General features: G+C 36.2%; 1 protein-coding gene across 4 annotated transcripts in view; it reads left to right on the top strand.

Annotated features, from left to right (window-relative positions):
- ANKIB1 (ankyrin repeat and IBR domain containing 1) overlaps positions 1–19,607 on the top strand; it is a 91,741-nt gene that overhangs the window by 41,922 nt on the left and 30,212 nt on the right. For all 4 annotated transcript variants that reach the window (XM_040589094.1, XM_040589095.1, XM_040589092.1 and 1 more), the window contains exons 3-4: positions 6,576–6,876; positions 12,959–13,141. In XM_040589094.1, the coding sequence (XP_040445028.1) occupies positions 6,576–6,876; positions 12,959–13,141 (484 nt within the window). The remainder of the gene's footprint in view (positions 1–6,575; positions 6,877–12,958; positions 13,142–19,607) is intronic.

Genomic DNA, 19,607 nt, shown 5'->3' with positions numbered 1-19,607 from the left:
ATACAGAACTGGAGGCCAAAGTGGAGTACTTGACGTAAGGGATCATGAAATGTCTGTGAAGACTTCAAATTTGAGAAGAATTAGCTCTTCGCAGACTTCAGTCAGCAGTTGAGACGGTATCATTGACAGCCTCTTAGATGCTCCCTTTGCTGTTAGCCCAACTCACCGCTGGTATAACTTCACTCCTTACTATAGCAGGATATTACTACTATGGTAATTCTGGTGGTGTTCCTAACAGTTCTTAGGCAAGGGGCCAACTGAATTTAAGGCTTACAAAAAGTCAGGATAGTAGTCTGTGTTTTTTCTTTGATAAATAGTTAACGATCTGTCAGCAGATTCCTTATGTTAGAATAGAAATAGTCACTGTCACCTGCCTCAGTTTTTACTGTATTCAAAAGATTCCTGGGCTGTAAGAGATGCCTGAGAATCTTAATGAAACAGAGAAGAAACTGTAAGTACTAATAAATAACTTTCTACCACTATATAATGAATAAAAATATCAATAATTACTTTTAGTAGATACAGCTTTCAACATCGGGTAAATAATAATACTCTGCACAAAATTATTTAAACCAGCTCATACTTCTGTACAGCCAACTAAAAAGATTTCTTGAAGTGCTTGCTAGTAACTGGTGGTTTTGTTACAGTACATTTTCAGGGGAAAGTACTTTGAATTAATGAAATAACTGTGATTATTCAAGTTTTAATGCATCAGTATTGACCTATTGTGTTGGAAGCTGAATGGTTCAATAATTGTATGAATTAATTCATTGCATTTGAGTTTGAAATTACTGCGTAACAGGGCTTGGCTCTTCTGTATGTTGTTTTAACTCATGGCTTACCTGTATGTCCCTTAATGCTCAGAAAGCTGTGAGCTTTGGGTTTATGTCTGCACTGCAGCATGCAGTGTAACTTTTTTATTTTTAATAGCAAGCTGGACTTACACAGGCTATCTAACCCAAGGACCAGAGGGGATGTTGTGAAAGGTAACCCTGTGCAGATTATTTTTATCTCGCTGCTGCAGCTCAACTTTTTATAGTACTGTTCTTATATTGCTTAAAGCAACACTGCAATTTTCTGTATAGTTTATATATATTTTACATAAGTTTCCATTCAAAAGTCAGTAAGTTTTACTGTCTTTGAGCAGATTCAGACTTGTTTTAGTCTCCAGCTGTCAGAACTACCTTTATAATTTCATTTTACACTATTTTTTATTTTTGTTCTGGCTTTCTGTACCTAGATACATTTTTGTATGTTTTTATATGCATACATATATATATACATGTGTACACATGTATATAGCATTTGTTTAGAGAGACAAAGAGACTGTAAATATGGTGGTTTTCGTGCCCCAGACATGCAAAATTTTATTAAAACCTGAAGAAACGCTTCTGTTGATGTTATCTTCCTGGAGTGAGGGAATGTGCCAGCTGTTTATTATTCAAGTTCACAGCCTTGTGATCTTGAATCTCTTGCTGCTTTTCTGCAGGTGTGAATATTACAGCCCTTTCTTTTTTGTCACTTTTACCAGTACTTTTTGATGCTTTTGTCACCTCAGGTTTGGATTCTGCAAAGAACTATAGCTTGAAGCAAAATCTGGAAACTACAACTAGAGTAAAGTCTGACTGCCTTGTGGTTAAGTGGTATTTCCCATAGGCAATGCATATTTTCACTCTATCAGTCCATTTCCAGACATTTAGCTTTTTATACCTCTGAAGTTGTGAGCCAAATTGCAGGAGTTTATAGCACTTCTCTGTTGAAGTCTTACATGCCAGATACCACTGGTAGAAATGGATCCCTGTTGAATAATGAATCTGTGGATGTAAAATGTATTAATTTATCCTTTTTTGGACACTACATTAGCATTTGAACTTCAAGTCATGGCTTCAGCTGGCCTTTTCAGTGTTGACGTGACTTCCCCTTACACTGAAGAGCTGATCCTTTCACTTTTGCAAGAGATTAAGGAGAGAAAAAGGGGGGATACTTGGCATTTTGAAGCCTATTTATGTGTCCAGAGCAAGGTGCTGGTTGCCTTTGGCAGCTCTGGTGTTTGTCATACTCATTTATGAGACAGAGATATTGAGTGAGAAACAAGAAGTAATCAAGCCTAGTTTTCCCCCAAGCCCAACAGTGTTTTTTATAAATCCCACAAATCGTTCTTGAAAATTTGCATATGGTTTTTACTGAAGATTTCAACATATTTAGAGATAGTTGGACAATTTTTTTAACAGATAACTCTGACAGAAGGACAAATGTTGTATTTAGGCAAGGGAATAACTTCCTAGGGAGGTTTTTTGCATTTCTCTCTTGGAAAAAAAAAAAAATTGCTGATACTTCTTGCTGCAAGAGTTTAAAATCTACCTTGCTGATAGATTTATTTGAGTAGGGATATTCTTTGTGCTATGAAGCAATAGTAAGACCGCACAATGACACTTCTAAAGATTTAAATCCATCCTAGATTTTTTCATCATTTGGTTAGTACAGAAAAGTACCTTTCTATTTGTTTAACAGAGAGTCTGCAAGCAGGCAGGCTGTAAGCACTTCTCATTTTAGATTAGTATATATGTAACTTTTTAAAACAAGAGTTTTATTGGGTTTTTCCCCACAAAAGCCTAATTTTATGATGGAAAAATTTATACTAATAGTTAATATATATAAAATATATAAAATTATAATAATAGTCACTACTAAAATTACCCTTTAAACTGTTGTTTAATGCTTTGGAGAGTAATATTGGGTTTAAAAGGGGGTACTGGTTTGACAGCCTTCAAATTCTACTTTTATGCACAGTTTCAGCCTAGGGCAGAACTATCTCATAACTGAACTGTTCTGGATAAGGTGAAATGCCTACCTTGAGCTATGGGAGAGCATTTGTATCTATTCAGCATTTTTGTCTTCTGCAAAGGTTCTTCTATAAACCTGCACAAATCTTAGTAATGGAAAACTAATAGGTTACAGCATATAGTCAGTCAAAGAAGTCCCTATAGCTTGGGATTATTAAAGAGAATTTTGAAAGAATTGTTGGGAAAAATATAGTAAAGTTTTAAAAAAATAAAAAGGGGGAGATGAATACAAGCAGGATGATCTCTTTAATTGATATGATTCAGTTAACCTTGCTGTTAGGTTAGCGAGGTTATGAATTTTTTTGTTTGTATGTAAAATACTGATCTTTAAGACAAAGTGTGTGATTTATGTCTTTCACAGGTCACCACAAAAACATTGTGCTGTTCTGAAATCAGATGCACTGTAATCTGATTCAGGAATGAATCACATGCTTTATTCCATGCTGAATACCACAGTATGGAATTCCACTGATGATGAAGAGCTAAATATTAAGAACAGCAATGTACATTATAATATTATCAAGCCTAGAAGGTAATGATTAGATAGCTAAAGATACTAGAGAAACTTCATCTGATTTGGAAGGAGTGACAGTGCAGGTCTTCTTGCAATTAAAAAAACTTAAGCTTTGGGTCAGTGTCATACAGAAACCACGGACAGTTCTTCACTGAATTTTAAAGTAACATTTTACTTTGAATTAGAGAAGTAGTATGTATTATTCAATCATATTAGTAGTAGTATTCAATCAGTATGTTGAATATAAAGCAACTCAAAGCAGGAAGAAAAGATGTGGTTAATGAATACCCAAAGGACTCCCCTGACAGTCAAAATATGGTGGTCTAATTAGTGCAGCCATCCAGCACGTTAAACAGTCTTAAGTGCAAACTTTGAAATAAGAGTTCAGGCACTTGTTGTGAAAGACAAAGTCCACACTCTGCAATACTGAATTGTCTCGGTTGGCTTCATACGGCGAGCTTGGTGCTGTGCCTTGGTGCCAGTTGAAGCCTTTAATCTCGGTACTTGCTCAGTTGTGTGTCCGCAGGGATTCCTGCTGAATGCTTCTGCAGAAAACTGGTACTCTGGGTACTGCACTGCAGTCCACTGTGGTGATTGCAGGAGGGATCTGGCCCCTTCTTATCCTTTCTCCTCTACTCATTCCACAGCGAATTTGAAGTTAACGGATGTGTGCTGCAGTTAAAACTTTGTTACAGGCATCAGGTAAAAATAGCTAGGCCTACTGACCTGAACATTAGTGTTACCTAGCTTTAAAAACGACTGAAAAAGGGGCCACGCATGAAGTCTTTTACAATCTTTAGCTGCTGGCTCTTTCTTACCAGTACTATGATCTCTTTTTTTTTTTTTTTTCTTGGGGAAGATGCAAGAGTTTTGGGATAAAACATTAGGAGGCATATGGATAGTAAATGCCATGGGCAGGGGAGAAGGGATTAATATTTTTTTAAAAAAAAGAAAAGCTTCATTTATTCTTGATGTAAGGACTCTGAGTTGAAAAATGAACAACTTTACATTTTTCTGCTCATACTGCAGTTTACAAATGCATTGGAGGCTACATTGGGGGTGATTTGGTGACTGGTTTGAAGCTAATTCAAACAAGCAAATTCATTTTGGGTAGTATTTGATACTGATTAGTCTTATTTCATGTCATTGGCTGTGAAGCATTTTGTCTGTATTGCTAAATCCCTTTTATCTGAAAACAATAAAAACCCCAAGCAAACATAATGTGCTTTCACTTTTTCGCAACATATTTAATCTCAAGTTTGACATATTCGTATTTCCTAACAAATGCATCTTTCATGTCAGCTATCATGGAATGAAAGAGAGATTTCTCCAAGGAACATTTTTCCTGCCAAAATGGGACACAGAGGAGCCTGTTTTGTTTTTATGTTTTCCTCTGAATAACTTGTTATCTCTTATTTATAAGAACAGTGTTTTAGTAGTAAGTTTCATTTTGAACTTTTAACTGTTCAGAGTTTTTCAGAGGGAAGAAAGGACAGAAATCCAGCTGACCAGACAGCTGTCATCAAGACATCCTTCCATTGCAGGACCAGATCAGCTGTGCCTGGTTTTTTCTACTGAAATACTTGCCCAGCCTCTGTTTAATAATTTCAGAAAGGGAAATCCCACACCCACCATGTATAGCCTTCTTCTTTATTAATGAAATCATTTCAGAATTATTCTTTGTCCTGAACAGAGCATGGGAGAACTTTGGGAGTGAGAAAGGGATACTGTGTAGTGCCTGGTGGGAGGTATTCAGTGACGATGGAAAGGGGAGGTAGCATTTAGACTTGTAACCACAGCATAAGGCAATAACTGAGGTAAATAATGTTTTCTTTTGTCAGTTTGGTTATCAAGTTGTTCTGCTCTCCACCGTTCACCAAGAGCAAGATGGTCTGATTTTGTATTCTGGCAGCGTCTGCCTTCAGGTGGCTGAGATGCCTGTTTTAAACTGAAAGTTATTAAAACCCTTTAATGAGCTTTAGCGGTGAGGGCAGGGAGGGTGGAAGCTGTATCAACTTAAGGATTCCTGAATAACTGGTTTTTTCATATTTGAAAACTGTTCAGAGTCAGGCAACAGCCTGGAGAGGAGATGAACAGCGGCTTCTGCTGGGTTTATGTGTGAGATGCTTATGGGAGTAGTGCAGGTGTTTCTGCAGTGACTTCTTGAACATATGCCATGCTTTGGTCTAGCCTGATGCTACCTCTCTGGTCTTTCACCACTGCTGTGTCTCCAACGACAGTCCTACAAAGAGATGGTCTTTCTTCTCTGCCATTTCCTACCATTCACTCTGCCTTGATAAAAAAATTACTTTAGTATACCTCAAAAGGCTAAAGCAAGTTTGGATTCACAGGGCTTTTATGATAAGTCTCGGTTCTTCCATTTCAGAACTGGATTATAACTTTTGTAATTTCTTTTGGCAAGAAGCACAGAGAGCTGCCTTGTCTCAGGAGCTGTCAGAAATCAGGGTTGTGATTCCAGGAGTCAGTTTTATTATTTCCCTTTCATTCCTAAGCTAATCCTTTTTGTCAGTATATTGTCCACTTTGAACTGCCTCTAAAGCATTCAAGAGAAGACTTAAATTCTTGCCAACCTCTGTTACCTGCATAGGTGAGGGTTTGCATTATGTTGCACTTCCATATATTCTAGAGTGAAAAAGCAAATAAAGTCTTTCCTCAGTGCATGCAGTGCTAGTGGGAAAATATTTCATATGTTTTCAATAAGTAGGAAGTACTGCATTGACATCTGACAAAAGATACAGGAAATAAGAATGAATTTTTAAGAAATCGCTCTAGCATTATCTATCTGCAAACTACCAAATGCACTACTTACTATTCAGGATACACTGTAGAAAAAAGCAAGTATCCATTTCATCAGTCTTGTGACTTAATAACTTTTATTGCAACACAACACAGAATTTTGGAATAATTTCTCAAACTAAAATTTATGTTGCACACTGACAGAGTAAATATATATGGCATTTAATGATATTTCAGTAATTCATCCAGATCTGGCTCTTGACTCCAAAGAAAAATGGAGAGCTGTCCAGTAGTAATTACCTACTAAGAATGTTTATCACTAACATGGCTAATCAAAATCTTGGCAAGAAGAAAAGAGAGCTGTTGCAATAAACCCTTCCCCTTTCAAGGAAATGAGTGGAATTGTGTGCTAATTATTTTTCTTCTGTTGCCCCCCCCCCCCCCCCCCCCCCCCCCTGCAGAACTTTCCTTTTTGTTAGAGATGGTAACCCAAATAAACGGAATGTGCACAATGAGACATCTATGCACTTACTGTGTATGGGACCTCAGATCATGATCTCAGAAGGAGCTCTTCATCCTCGCCTGACACGACCCTCAGAAGATGACTGCAGAAGAGCAGATTGTCTGCAAATGATCCTGAAGTGGAAAGGAGCAAAGCTGGATGAAGGACAATATGAACGAGCAGCCATTGATGCTGTTGACAACAAAAAAAATACGCCTTTGCACTATGCTGCTGCCTCAGGGATGAAAACCTGTGTCGAGGTAAATGTTCATATATAATCACAAGTTTATATATTGCTATTAGTAAATGACATGCAGTGTTTCAACAAGCTGTTTCAGGAAAAAAAAATACGATGCAGTATATTAAATTAATTTTAAAATTCTTTTTTATCATTAATTGGAAAATTTACAAAGATAAACAGCCCAAAACATACACTGTCTGTGGAGAACAATGAAAAAATTGATTACATATACATTAACTTCATGACATAAACTCCTCAGCACGAAGACTTGTGTAGGCTTATAAAAGTTGGAAATAATTGCAAGGCTCTAACACCAGAGAAAAAGCTTTAAAGGTAGGCATAGGCATACCTGTATGTGTAAAGAGAAGTGAAGTAACCGCCTGAGAGAAAATTGGAGCTCTTTTTGTTCTGCTCTGTAACTGAGGCTGGGAAATGCTGTCCATGTTTCAAGAACAGGCTTGATGTCTTTAATTTACAGTGCCCAGTTTTTTTAGACTATGCCATAATCTGTGCTAACATACTTAAATATAATTACCTTTTTACAAATTTAAAATTACTTTAATGTTTTTGAAAGTAGTGGATAGTAATGACTAATTGGGAATCATAATGACTTTGAAAGTCTCCCATCAAATTTGTTTTTAAACTATACTAGTATGTAATTGTAATGGTAATTAAGTTTAAAGAACGCAAGAACAGACATCTAACATTTGCAAAAACAGCTAACATTTTCATAAGTCTGTCTATTATTATGTCAAGATTTCTGTTTTGAATGGTAACAATTTATTCAGAGTTTAGTATTTATTTGTACAATTTAGGTTATTTTTCTTCTGTCTGTAACTTGATGCTTATTGAGACTACACTTCTAAGACTACATTAACTTAGTATCATCAGCGAAGTTTATCACCTCATTATTCACCTTTGTTTCTAGATAAGGTCTGCATGTCTTAAACAGTCAGGTCCCAGCACCTGTGGAACTTTACTGCAGAGACAGGTCACCAGTCAAAACTGATGTTTTCCCTGTACCTTCCTGATTTTCTCTGGAGCTATTTTTGTATTGGTGTTACTTTTACCACATTCTAATCTTGTGCTTTGACAGATTTAAGCATTAAGTTGCATGTTACAATAAATAGTTCAGAAGTTTCATATTTGAGCTTATGAATAAGTACCATCTAGTGCTGGGTATGTATATTAGTATTTGGTTTATTGGTTTTTCCAGGACCTCTTGTGCTGAGACTTCAATTTGAAACAGACTTTGTTTTGTGTCCTCATAAAGCATGTGTGGTACATCCACAGAGAATCTGGACTCCCAACAATTCATATAATTTTTCTGCTTTATGTTTTTTGAGATTGCTTTTGCACTTTGTCCAGCAACCAACTTTAGAAACACATTGACAGATTTACTGTGTGATGTTTTAAAATTATTTATTCTGAGTTGTTACGCACTTGGCATACTGCTCAAAAAACATTCAGAGCCTTCTTTATTGTGATTTTACATTTACCTTTCCCAGAGTTTGTTCTTCACAGATCTGGAGACAGCTTCAGCTTTGTAGTTCCTATATGATTCTGTCCCATTGTTCTACTTTCACAGATTGTTCTGGTATTTCTAGAATTTTTTTCCATGCTTTTATTTAGTACCACTTTTAGAAAGCAGACAGTGGGTTATTTGTCTTCTTTCTGCTTCTGCAAGAATGGTACATCTAAGTACATTTTGTGCTTCTTTGATGATAACATTTTGAATTACGTCTTGTAGACTACTCTGGACAGTCAGGAGTTGGTTCTCTGTGTGCTAACTATTGTCTATTATTCTGTCACTTATGTAGTCTGAAATTTTAATTAAGCATCATGTATTAGCATAGCATTTTCTCAATGTACTTGAGAGATGCAGTGACTGAAGTTTCCTTTATTTTTGTGGTTTCTGCCCTTGCAGTATTTCTGCTCTTGGTCAGCATGTCACTTTTATTATGTTACAGTTTTGGTCAGGTGGTCACCAAAGCTTTTTGGTGTCATCCTAGTTTTCTGAGCTTCTAATGAATGGAAACTGAGCTTCCTTATGCCATTTTCTGTGCTGTAACTTAAGCCTCTGTCTCTTTGGTCCCCTGCTCAGTACTGAAAGGAGTTAGAGGATGCTGCTGTTAGGAGCTGATGCTTAACCTCCAGTATCACAGCCTGCACCTTCTCTTTTGTCTGCCCCATGTTGTTAAAGCTCCTCAAGCTCCACACTAGCGGTTTGTCTTCAACATGTCCCTAGAAATTATATACACACTCTACAGGGAGCCAAGTCACCGTGCAGTCTTTGCTAGCTGAGTTATGCTCAGACCCTGCTAATTATGTATGTGGTAACTGAATGACATAGAGGTGTTGCCTGGCTCTTCCTGTCAACTAGAATGACCCTTCTTTATTTGTATGGTTATATGATTGATTGAGTGCCTCTTTTGATGTGGTTGAATTGTAAATAAATATCAGGCTGTCTATGTTAATACTGCTTTTATGTTGATTGTCAACTTTTAATTCTTTTTAGCTTTGTTAAACAAACAAAAATTATTAATTCCATAAAGCTGGTACTTTTCCCTTGTTTTCTTTTTTTACTGCCACTTGTTTGGTTCAGCTGTCTGATAAATTCTAGCTACAGGCATTTTCAGTCACAATTGTTCTATTTAGCCTTTCCCAAGAAGATCCAATTGGTTTTAAACATTATTATACATTAGAGGACAAATGTGCACGTCATATCAGAAAATGGGAGATACTGGGGTTCATCATTTAACAGCCTCTTTGAACAAAGAGTCTTAAAAACACTCACATAAAATTATTTGATATGGAAAGGGTTGCGTCTGGTAGAGAAATGGTGAACAGAAGAAAAGTTTAGTAACCAGTTTCCAACATATTTCTATTTCTGGTATTTACAAGCTTGCTCACATTTGTGAAATATTATGTCTATTACACTGATTTGTGAAGTGTTTACAGTTGGATTCATGTCAGTATGTACTGCAAGAACCCCACAACAATTACATTATACACATGAACTCTTTATTTTTTGTCATTTATCTTTCTGTACACTTGAGATTCCCAGGTAACTTAGACTTCAGATTTACAAGGGATTTGAGCAATGAGTCTTCAGCCTCAATTATTCTGCCTTCATGCCTGCAAATGGGGCTATGTAGTGGTATTAGAGGTAGACACAGTTGTTCAGAAGTTTCAGTTTCAAGAGCGTGAAGCTCGTGAGGTCACACAGTAAGATCCGATCCAGGCAGGCTATGATGTTGGAAAGAATCACAGTCACTGCAGCATAAGTTGTGGAGTAGATTGTGGTTCTGGAGCTGGGCTGCACATTTTAACCACAGACTATAAAATCAGTTGGTTTTAAACTCATCATGACAAGTTCACCATTTGCGTTTTTTCATAAAATTATCGTTTGCTATTTCTCACCATCTGTGATATGATTCATAAGACGAATCCAGCTACTAGACTACTAGTTCCCCATTTAATTATATAAACTGGCTTATGTTATCATGACAATACATACTGCTCAATTGACTAAACCATTCCTGACTCTAATTTGCCTTCAGTGTGTCTTTGAAGAAGAATTTACAGTCTGATCCACATGGATTGCTATTTGCCAGAGTTTGGACGCAGTTGTGTAGTCTTAACTAATCACGGTTTCTACATTAGAAACATAGAGTACATCCCCAAGTTCAAACTTCATTATGTGCCCTACCATAGGGTAGAAGGCCTTGGATCCTAAGATTAGTCTCTAAGACATCTTAAGTCCTCCAGTATAGTCTGTAGTCCTAACTCCTTCAACAGGGACAGGATTATGAACAGGAACACTACATTATGAAAAGCCTGAAACAGCTTGGTGAAGGAATTTAACAGTGATCTTTTTGTTCCTGGAAGTATTTGAGGATTAAAAATCTTAACAAAACAAAAAGAGATAAACCCCACAATTGCCTAATTGTCAAGTTGTCTTCCCTCTCTCCAGTAAACTGAGGGTTACTTAGAACTCCAGGAGCACCTTTTGGCAGTTTGTGGTGGTTGCTCTCATTTCAGAGCAGCAGTCCTCTTTAATCATCTCCTTATTTTTCCATAACTTTTTAGGAAAACCTCAAGATTGTATCTTCCCCTTTCCCTACTACACCCACATAAGGAAAGGAAAAACCAAACATAGCCCCTTGTGGGTGAACCAGCTACTAGTTGGTTTGTTCAGAGTTGATAGTTAATGTGCAGTCTTGATACTACTCCATTCACATGTGTTAAATTTCTCCTCTGAGCAGAACAGCTGTATGGAATCCATTGCTAAAGGTAGTTTGGGCAAAGTTAATGTGCTTACCTGAAAGTGCTGAATAGAAAAAAAGACTTACCTTTCATGCTGAATAGGTTTGATTTTATGCAACTATATTCCGCTCTATCACAGCATATTTGGAATATTAAATGGCATTTTTGCAATTAAATTATTAAGGTGATTATTTAGATTATCCATCTCCTTTTAATTACTTAAGAGACACAAGCCTTTTTAACAGTGCTGCCAGAGAAATATGGCATCATTATTAAAAGCTGGTTGATTTGCGTATTCCTCAACTTGTGGATTAGATTTTGAGCTGCATAGGTCTATGGAGTGTTCCTTCAAGTATATTTAATATTTTTCTTCCTCAGAAGGTATCTTAGTTGCCTCAGTTAAATTTCTGTTAAGAGTTTAAAATATACAGACAGAATGTGAAACTCGGCAAAGTTTTGGCAATGTTAAGAAGTTGAGACAGAACAAGATAACTGCAGGCTGGGTATCTTGATAATTATCCTAGTATTATCTTTATTTCTGCCTGGTACTCTGCTATGGAAATAAAATACGGTGTCATACTTAATGACACTTAATATCTTCTTAACTAAATCTTGTTATTATACTGGCTTGTGGGTTTTTGAGGTTTGCATTTCTTTTTGTTTTGGAGAATATGGGAAAAGTTTCCAAAGAATCTAGGTATGTAAAATACATTCTGTATTTTAAAGTGACAGATGAAGGAAATACAGTCGGCTGAAAAGAAAAGTAAGAAGTGACTGATTATGATCTGAAAGTTTTATGTGGACAACAGATCATTTGGGGGAAATTTTTTTTTTTTCAGAAGCATAAAAATTAGAAGCTGAGTTTCGGAATATCCTGGCTGAAGATACACAACAGTGTTACAGCCATCGTGATCTGAAGGCGAGATAATGTTTATAGATTTTAGTTTTGTTTAGAAATAAGATGAATCATTTTAGTAGTGAATAATTGTACTGGGTGCACCATCATTAGAAGTTTAGCATGTGCTACAAAGATGTCATGGTAAATCAGCAAAATGGTCCACTGTTGGCCTTTAAAATCTGTCGTATGTTGTCCTTGCGTGTATCAGACTAGTTTGTAGCAGAGACAAGGTTGGCAAGGTAGTAAGAGCAGCACAGTTAGTGTTTATTAGCTAGAGACTGTGTGTCTGGGTGTTTATTGGCAAGAGACAACATTGGTGAAATGGCACAGTACTAGACTGTATTAGGATTTTTAGAGTTAGTATTATTTCATTTCACTTTTCTCATGTTCTCAATAATAAAGTAGAGCTACCAGTAGTATTGTGTGCAATCTGTGAATTGGTACCCCATCATCCTTCCTACTCAAGGATTCTCTCATTTTCTGTCACCACCAGTATACCAGTGCTGATAATAATGGTGGAGTTATACCCATATATAAAGAATATTTAAAGGTGCTTTTAGCTGCATCTTGCCAGATGCTTGAGGACTTCAGGCCCCTTATTTTCTATGGAGTATTGACTGTAGCAGTAGAGCAGAACTTTAATCTTTGAAACCTAATAGAGACATTGGACAGTGTTGCCTTGTAACATATTTCTGAGATTTTGGGGTTCTGTGGAGTTATGGTAGGTACAGGTATAATCATGTTTGAAAGCAACCAGTAATTTATTTAATAACAATAGCGTATCTTTGCTTCCAGAAGACCATTGCTATTATATTTCTCTCTTCTTTCTGTTTTCCTTGTTCACGTTTTTTTGTGCTGCTCTTAACTGACAATCTTCAGGGTATTTTTAGAGTTGGTAATTAATAACTGTTTATTTTGCTGGTTTACTTTTCAGCTTCTAGTAAAACATGGTGGAGATTTGTTTGCAGAAAATGAAAATAAAGATACCCCATGTGACTGCGCAGAGAAACAGCACCACAAAGAGCTGGCTCTTAACCTGGAATCTCGAATGGTATTTTCACGTGATCCCGAAGCTGAAAGCATTGAAGCTGAATATGCTGCTTTAGACAAAAAAGAGGTCAGAGGATACTTTAATTTTGGGGTATTTTACACATTTATATTTGTAGCCATTACATTATGACAAAATTATTATGCAAAGTATTTTGGTAGGTACTGTACTTGGTACTGTGTATTTGTAATCCATTTGGTTTTAACACAGCTCTTTATAGCTTTCAAGTTAAGCTTGGGGAACGTAACACATATATTGTCAAAACTAGAGAGAGGGTTTATTCATACATTTAATTACATGGAATGTCTTGAAAGTGTTGCAGGCTCTGAGTCTGGAGGAAATACAGTGAGACCAGTAAGCTGGGAAACAGTTTCTCTAAAACAAACATTTCTTACATATTTTTATTTCTTCAAGTGCCTTTTTGTCTAAGAATGAGAGCAGGAGAAATTCTAAAAAGGTGAAGATCTGTGGGATACAACAGGGAAAATGTTCTGGTGAATCCTCCCAGACTGACTGGGTTGAATATCACCAAAAAACGAGTAGTGCAGGATTTCAAAACAGTGCATTTACTTTCTTGCTTCAGGCATCATGTTATAAAACCATTGCATACCAAAACTTGTATGAAAAACAGGTACTAACAGGTGTTGTTATTCTGAAGTAAATTTTTGTAAGAGACACTATATGCCTGATAAAGACTGTGATTTGATAAGGATAGTTTGACCAAAATGATTCTGAGCAGAAGCACCCTTCCCCATCCATTATCAGATTTTAATTAACTAAAATTTAAATACGAATACATAGATTAAATTATATGAATCAGTAAATACTACGAAGTCACTCTGTGTAAGTTAAAGGACAATGGATTTCTGTATGGCTGTTCCCTTCAAAAGTAGCATGGCCTTGCCTTTCACTAGCTTTGCCCACTTATGACCTAATGACATTCAGAAGAAAATTAATTCAGATTTTTATATGAGTAGCCTTAGATCACATCATCTGTTTCCCTGAAAAATACCGCTCATGGTCACATTTATTTGAAAGTCTTTGTACTGGTCAGTTAATTTTCTGACCAATTTTCTTGAGTAAACGCAAATAAAAGCAAGCTTAATTAAATTGTTTATTGCTAAATGAAGGATTTTGAGATGAGGTTTAATATACTTCAATAGTACATTGAAATACCAAATGTAATTAACTGATTTTAGGTTTTCTGAATATTCCCAGATTGAGACACCCAAATTGTTGTAAAAGTATAGTTTGAAATTCTATTTTCTCTGTTGGCAAAACCACTTTAAAAGACTGCTGCAGTTTCCTGCCACAGTTGCAGTTTACTGCTCCTTTGGTTGTACAAGTAGAACTATTTTGATGCTGGTTCATAGCAATGATTTGGCTTAAAAGAAGAAAAAGTTTTAAAAGAGTGGTAATATTTAATTGTTTTATTTAAGCTGGATAATTTTTGTCATTATATTATACCATGGGTTTGCTGGCATATGCACCAGCACAGCCAAGAGAATAGTGAACTTACAAATAAGGGTGGGGAAACCAAGAACCACTTGAACGGGCCTTTCAGCAAGAGAAAATAATCTCTTACGACTGTTTAAGGTAGATGCTCAGAGCAAAATCAGTTTAAAGGCTTCGTAGTTACAAAAGACTTGAGTAAAAGGTAATTGTGTTAATTTGGGGTCACTTCACTGCGACTGTTAAAAAGATACGGTTCTGTTCCTTATTTGACTTGTTTTTTGCGAAGTTGTGGAGCATGAGAACTGAAATGCAGGCAGGCCTGCCAACCTAGATCCATCTGACATACCAGGGCAGCTTTCCCGCATGTTCCAAAGATTCACAAGCCAAAAAATGTCAGCCTGGAATTTGGCACACAAATTGGTGGTCTTGGGGCTTCACTTGCATAGAGCAGTTCTGCCTTCATGTGCTCGGTTCTTCCCCACACCCCCCTCTCTTTGTGACTTTTCAGTGGGGTAAGTTCTCTTAACTTCTTGTGTAACTGTAACAGCACAAGTGCTAGCACAAGAGAGATGCCAAGAGCACGTAGCCAGGAAAAGTTTGTTTTTCAATCTTAGCCCTCAGTGTAGCCAAAACCACCTGAAAAAACCCCGGCCTTAGAAAGACTAGCACTGAACTGCAATCCAGATGACTGCATGTTCTCATCCTCAAGGTCTGTGGGCAGATGTCTGGGATGGGCAGTGAAAGCTGTGCTTACCACTGGCTATGGTGGTCCCTCCAGCTGTTGGCTTAATGGGGCACAAGAGGTGATCCAACAGCCTTCCCCAGAACACATACCCTTCACCAAAATTGCCCCTCAAAGATGGTCTTCTACATTTTTTTTCTCTCAATTTCATTTTTAAAAATATTAAACACCGAGGGGCGTGAGTGTGCAAAATGCTTGTTTAACATAGCGTTTAGATTGTAATTGTTCAGTGATGCCCTTCAACATCCTTCCAAAGTAAAAAAAAGTAATTCATGAAGAATTAAAAAACTTTGGAACACCAATTCAAAGTAATTTCATCTCTTGAATGAAGGTTAGAGGAAAAGATGAAACATTTGAAAACCATGAATGAGATTTCTTCCCAAGCAAAACAACCAAATGGGCTTAACTCTGGTGTTTATGACATGCACAGTACTGTCTGGACTCATAGTACCCAATACCTCCCCTTCCAGACCTACCATGTTTACAGCAGAAAATAATCCTCTTTTTCATACAGAGCAAAAGAGTTTTTAGTGCTCTATGCAGCGTCATTGAATTAAGCATGCATATTCAGAGTAATAACAGAGCTTTGTTTCTGATGTTGAGAACCAGTTGGTGGTGTTCATCACATTGAAATTCACCAAGTAGTTACGTTACTGCTCATGTTTAGAATCAAAACACTAGTAATAGTGAAAAAAATAACTTGCACACATACCTTTCTTTGATTACAGAGGCTCTCAAGCTGTCAAGAAATACACATTGCTGAGTAGACCCAACAGCAGAGACCTGTCCATCTTCCAGCAGTTCAGTTTACTCTGAAAGGGGTTTCTGAATAAAGTCCATTTCTGTCATACTGTTACCCAACCTTTTAAAACCTCATTAAAGCAACATTTCTATTTTACTTTAGTTTTAGTACATTTTAGTGATCAAATTAGAGACGGCAGTTAATAACGGACAGAAAACTGGCCCAAATAGATTTGAAACAGAAACATGTGTTAAGTGTGTTTCCACAAAATACAGTTTGGAAGGAAACCATGTGCCAACACATACATAGTCTGCATTACCCTATATAGAATGGAAATGGTAAATATTCTAAGAATGGAGTATAAAGTGTGACTTTTAACACAGTTGTAGCAAAAGATTCTTCTATGTTGTGTGGGCAGTAGAAAGGGTATTAGAAAACAAGCCAGGGGAATATATTGGATGACCTTCTTTGTCTTGATTTTTTTTCTTTTGTTGATGAACAATCTAAAAAAATGAAAATCTGTTCTATAAAATCAAAGTTTATATTTTTCTTTTAAATCTAATTGAAGTTACACTAAATAATATGACCGTAACTGCTTGTTTTTTAAATGGCTGTTATAGATTTTGCAGTTTCTTTATTTGTACAGTCTTTTAATTTGATGTTTATTCTAGCAGGGGAGCATATTTGTCTTGGTGATGTATTCCTGGAAGATAACAGGCACCTTCATTTCAGTCACATCATGCAATGTTTTAAACTTACATAAGAAACATCTGGGAATGAGCAGCACTTCAGAGCAGATCATCCAGAACAGTTTTGGCTCTCAATCATACTCAGTGAAATGTATTGTGCAATAGCAATGTATATAACTTCTTAGTTAATTTTACATACAGATCATGGCATACTGTAGAAATACACTGCTAGTCAATGTATCACAGACTTAGTGAGTGTATACCAGTTGGAATGGTTTTCTTCTGTTCCAGAACTGATGTCATATAAATATATATATTATACAAATATAAATATAAAGAGTTATCTAAATTGATCAAAATTTACTTTATCTTTGCAGATAGAGAATGGTTTATTAAGTGAAAGGAGAGAAGGGGACAACAGGTAGTTAAGATATGTACACATTTATATACATATAGTGTATATACTTGAATGAATTACATGGAGTATAAATAATTTTTTTTAATATGACTCTGTTAACTATAGAACTCCATCCACCCATAAATGAGTTGATTTGACACCATTTAATTATATAGTCATCACTGTAGGAAAGTTACTTTGCCCTTGTCTATTTTAATGATATTTTAAAAGTGAAGCAAATAATAATAATTTGAAATGAACTTTAAAATAATCAGCTTATATATTAAAAGTGCTTTCAGGAGAAAAAAAACCTATATAATTTATGATATCTAAATATTAGTGGTAAAAACTTGAGAAGAAAATAGCTAAAAGGAGGGGCTTTTGAGAATACAAAAGTGTTGAAATCTGTAGTGAGAAGCTCACCAGTGTGTTACAGTAGTAACTCAAGTAGTATATTCCAAAATCATTATATAGTTACATGATGCTAATACTGAGCAATGCCTTTTTTACAGCAAATATAAAGAGTTCCTCCATAAATGAGTATTAAAGGAGGTCTCTGAGCATGATAAGCTGTAACCAAAATCCTTTACAGTATATGACAGCGCAGATATAGTCATCAATGTTTGAAGCAGTTGTAATACCGCAGAGGTATGTTTTTATTAAGGATATACATCCTTATAGCAAAAGACTGTGTCTCTGCAAGACTGTATTGTACACACTAACATTTTTAAAGCTGCTTGTTGTATAAAGCCTTCACTCTGGAATTTCCAGATTGAGCTGCTTAATGATGCCAGCCTAGAATTCCCTTCCTTTCAGCTTCTTCTGTGGGCTCATATATTATTTTACAAAATAAAAGTCTGAAGTTTCAACAAATTCTTAAGAAGTACTTCCCTCATTGCTTAAAAAGATGTAATTAGGATTCTTAAAAACTGCAGCATCCAAAAACCCCTTCTGGGTTGTCTGGAATGCTCCAGCTGACATAATATAATAGTCTGTTACTCAAGGGAGATACTTGCCAGTGGTTGACCTAGACCTGATCAGTTAAATATAATTTTGAGCATATCTGCATTTCAGGATAAGATCCTAGTTCCTAAATATGCATATATGTTGCAGGTTTAACAGAAAAGACATTTCTTCTTATGATATATGTGGTCTTCAAGAATTGAGTACTGTTGTGCTGAGAAAGCTACTTGTTTTACAATTCTAATTCAAAATGCAGTTCAGATTCAGTCAAGATGATTTAATATTTGCTTCCATTTTTTTGCAGTATATTTGCACAATTATAATCATTCAGGCACCCAGCTGTTTGTATCCCTGTCTCTGTGACATGTTTTTATAAATGATCTTTTTTGTAAGAAATTAAGTAGGTCACTCAGATTCCAGTATGCTATGAATCAAGCGGCCCAGATTTATTTCAGTGCAAGCCATTAATGTTCGGATTGTCCTTTACTGAGTCATGCATGATCAACAATGCAAGGACATAGAGAAACTCCCTGAACTTGGGCAATCAAAGTAAAGGTCAGGACACTCAAAAGTCCGTTTCTCTTCTGCTCCTCTTGCTTTCTCGAAAAGAACAAAGACCCAGTACAGGGCTGTGGCACCATTACTCTTGCCGATCACAAAGTTTCTAATACCAAGAAGTTCCTATTTATTTTACTGACTAGCTAACAGAGGAAGCCCTTGTAGGACTCAGTTTAAGCTTTTAGATGCATTTTACAGAGTTTATTATAATACCTGGAATGTAGGAAGTATTGATATGTTTTTAGAGTGTCTCAAAAGAACAAAATCATTTAGGAGCCTAGGGTATCCATTCTCCCCCATCTCTTCTGCCTGTTATCCTCAAACGATTATGCACAGTAGACTTTTACTTATATTGTAAACTTCTTAGGACAGAACCAGTCTATTGCTTTGCATGTGTGTATGTATGCATGCATGTGTGTGCATATCACCTAGCACTGGGGAGTCCTGGACTATGCTCTACATAAAATAAAAATATAGATAGGAGATAATAATGATGCGTAATCTTAACTGTGGTTTTCTGTTACTGTTGCTCTGTGTCCTTTCTTCTCCAAATTGGTGAAGACAATTGCCATTTGGTGGCCACGTTACTAATAAGTTCTGAGCACATAGCAGTTTTATGTCAAATACTTTAATTCTTTTGTTGGCTATCCTTTATATAAATAAAACCAGTGCATGTGAGAGTAAGTTTTTTACATACGCTTTCTGTATCCATTCACTGCATGTATCCTGTCACTTGTTTTTCTCTTTCTACCTGTTGGGCATTTTCCAGATGCAAATAACAAATATATTATTTGCCCTAACAAATACATTATTTACTGTCATGTTCTTCCTTTCTTAGTTTTAAAAAAGGAGTGTGCAAAACGTGTAGGCATCTGTAGTACCTTGGTTGGAGCTAATTCAGAATTGTGAAAATACTGCCTTTTTGTCTTTCTAATTCAGCCTTTTTTTTTACACTATAATAAGGGGATGGAGCTCCAGACCAGGACGGC

This window comes from Falco naumanni, chromosome 4, assembly GCF_017639655.2.
Source record: "Falco naumanni isolate bFalNau1 chromosome 4, bFalNau1.pat, whole genome shotgun sequence".
Lineage (NCBI taxonomy): Eukaryota > Metazoa > Chordata > Aves > Falconiformes > Falconidae > Falco > Falco naumanni.
The sequence above is the reverse complement of the archived record's forward strand: the minus strand, read 5'-3'. Positions and strand labels throughout refer to the sequence as shown.